The 1446-nt window shown below is 44.3% G+C and overlaps 1 protein-coding gene across 1 annotated transcript; it reads right to left on the bottom strand.

The window, feature by feature from the left end:
* Window positions 1-242: 242 nt before the first annotated feature.
* On the bottom strand, window positions 243-1175 carry LOC119535266 (olfactory receptor-like protein OLF3). The gene has a single exon (XM_037837726.1). The coding sequence runs from the start codon at window positions 1173-1175 to the stop codon at window positions 243-245; it is 933 nt and encodes a 310-aa protein (XP_037693654.1).
* Between the last annotated feature and the right edge of the window lie 271 nt (window positions 1176-1446).

Below are 1446 nucleotides of genomic sequence, written 5' to 3' on the forward strand. Positions count from 1 at the left end.
ACAGTAGTGCTTAACTCCACTGAGTATGCTGTTCTGCCATTACAAATTTCCCACATCCTGCATTCCAATCCATCTAATTAGCCTCCTGCCTAGTATTACCAGTATACATTATGTCATCTCTGTTATAGTTGCCAGGGTAATGTAGTTTATGTCCGCCATATCTGAGTTTGGGTGGGAGAACACAGAGGCAAAGCTCTTTTCTCTATATGATGCTCATGCTTCATCAGATTCCAGTTTTGGCATTAACCCAAGAATTGTCCTAATAGTTTCTGCCAGGCCCCTTTTACCTCCTTATTCCTCAGACTGTAAATCATGGGGTTCAGCATGGGTGTCAAAATGGCATAGAAGAGAGAGATCAGCTTCTCCTGAAGGACAGAGGGGCTGGAGTGGGGCTGGATGTAGGTGAAAATGGCCATGCCATAGCATAGAGCAACTACTGTGAGATGAGAGGCACAAGTGTGGAAGGCTTTCTTTCTGCCCTCTGAGGATCGGATATTCAGGATGGTGGAGATGATCTGCATGTAGGACAAGATAACCAGGCAGAAGGGTGTCATCAGCAAGACAATGCTAGAAACCATGATAGCAACCTCATTGGAGGAGGTGTCCACACAGGCCAGTCTGACCACAGCTAGGAGTTCACAGGATATGTGATCAATAAACTTGTTTGTGCACATAGGAAGCTGAAAAGTAATAGCAGTCTGCATAATAGAATTGATGGAGCCACTGACCCAGGATGTGATGGCCAACCTGGTACACAGCCCCCAATGCATGATCGCTGAATATTGCAGGGGGTCACACACAGCCACATAGCGGTCATAGGCCATCACTGCCAGTAGAACAAATTCAATCCCACCCAAGGCCAGGGAGAAAAATAACTGGACTGCACAGTTCAGGTATGGGATTATTTTATGTTCTGCAAGAAAATGCACCAGCAGCTGAGGTACTACACTTGTGGCATAAGAGATATCCACAAGGGAGAGATTGGTGAGAAAGAAATACATGGGAGTGTGGAGATGGCTGTCCAGTCTGATCAGAAGAACAATGAGAAAGTTTCCCATTATTGTCACCAGGTACATGACCAAGAATAGGGCAAAGAGTGATGCCTGAGTGCCCCAGTCACTGGACAGGCCAAGGAGAATAAATTCAGTTGTCCATGTCTGGTTCTGTGTTCCCATTAAAAAATGTGAGTACTATTAATCTGCAGAGAGAATTCAAAGGAACAGAAGCTGTGAATCAGAGAACTGTAATGATAAATTTTTAAGAAAGCATGCTGTATACATTTTGCCAATCTTACCCAGGTTTTTCAGATTGTTCATGAGACCCAGATGATGGTCTTGATTCCAATGTACATTATATATACTCTAAATCAGAGAGAGAGAGGGGTGGCTTCATAAGGGCATGATGTAGTTTCATGGAGACCCAGCTGAAGCCTGTAGATAATGCAGT

Source organism: Choloepus didactylus, chromosome 5 (assembly GCF_015220235.1).
Source record: "Choloepus didactylus isolate mChoDid1 chromosome 5, mChoDid1.pri, whole genome shotgun sequence".
In the NCBI taxonomy this organism is placed as follows: domain Eukaryota; kingdom Metazoa; phylum Chordata; class Mammalia; order Pilosa; family Megalonychidae; genus Choloepus; species Choloepus didactylus.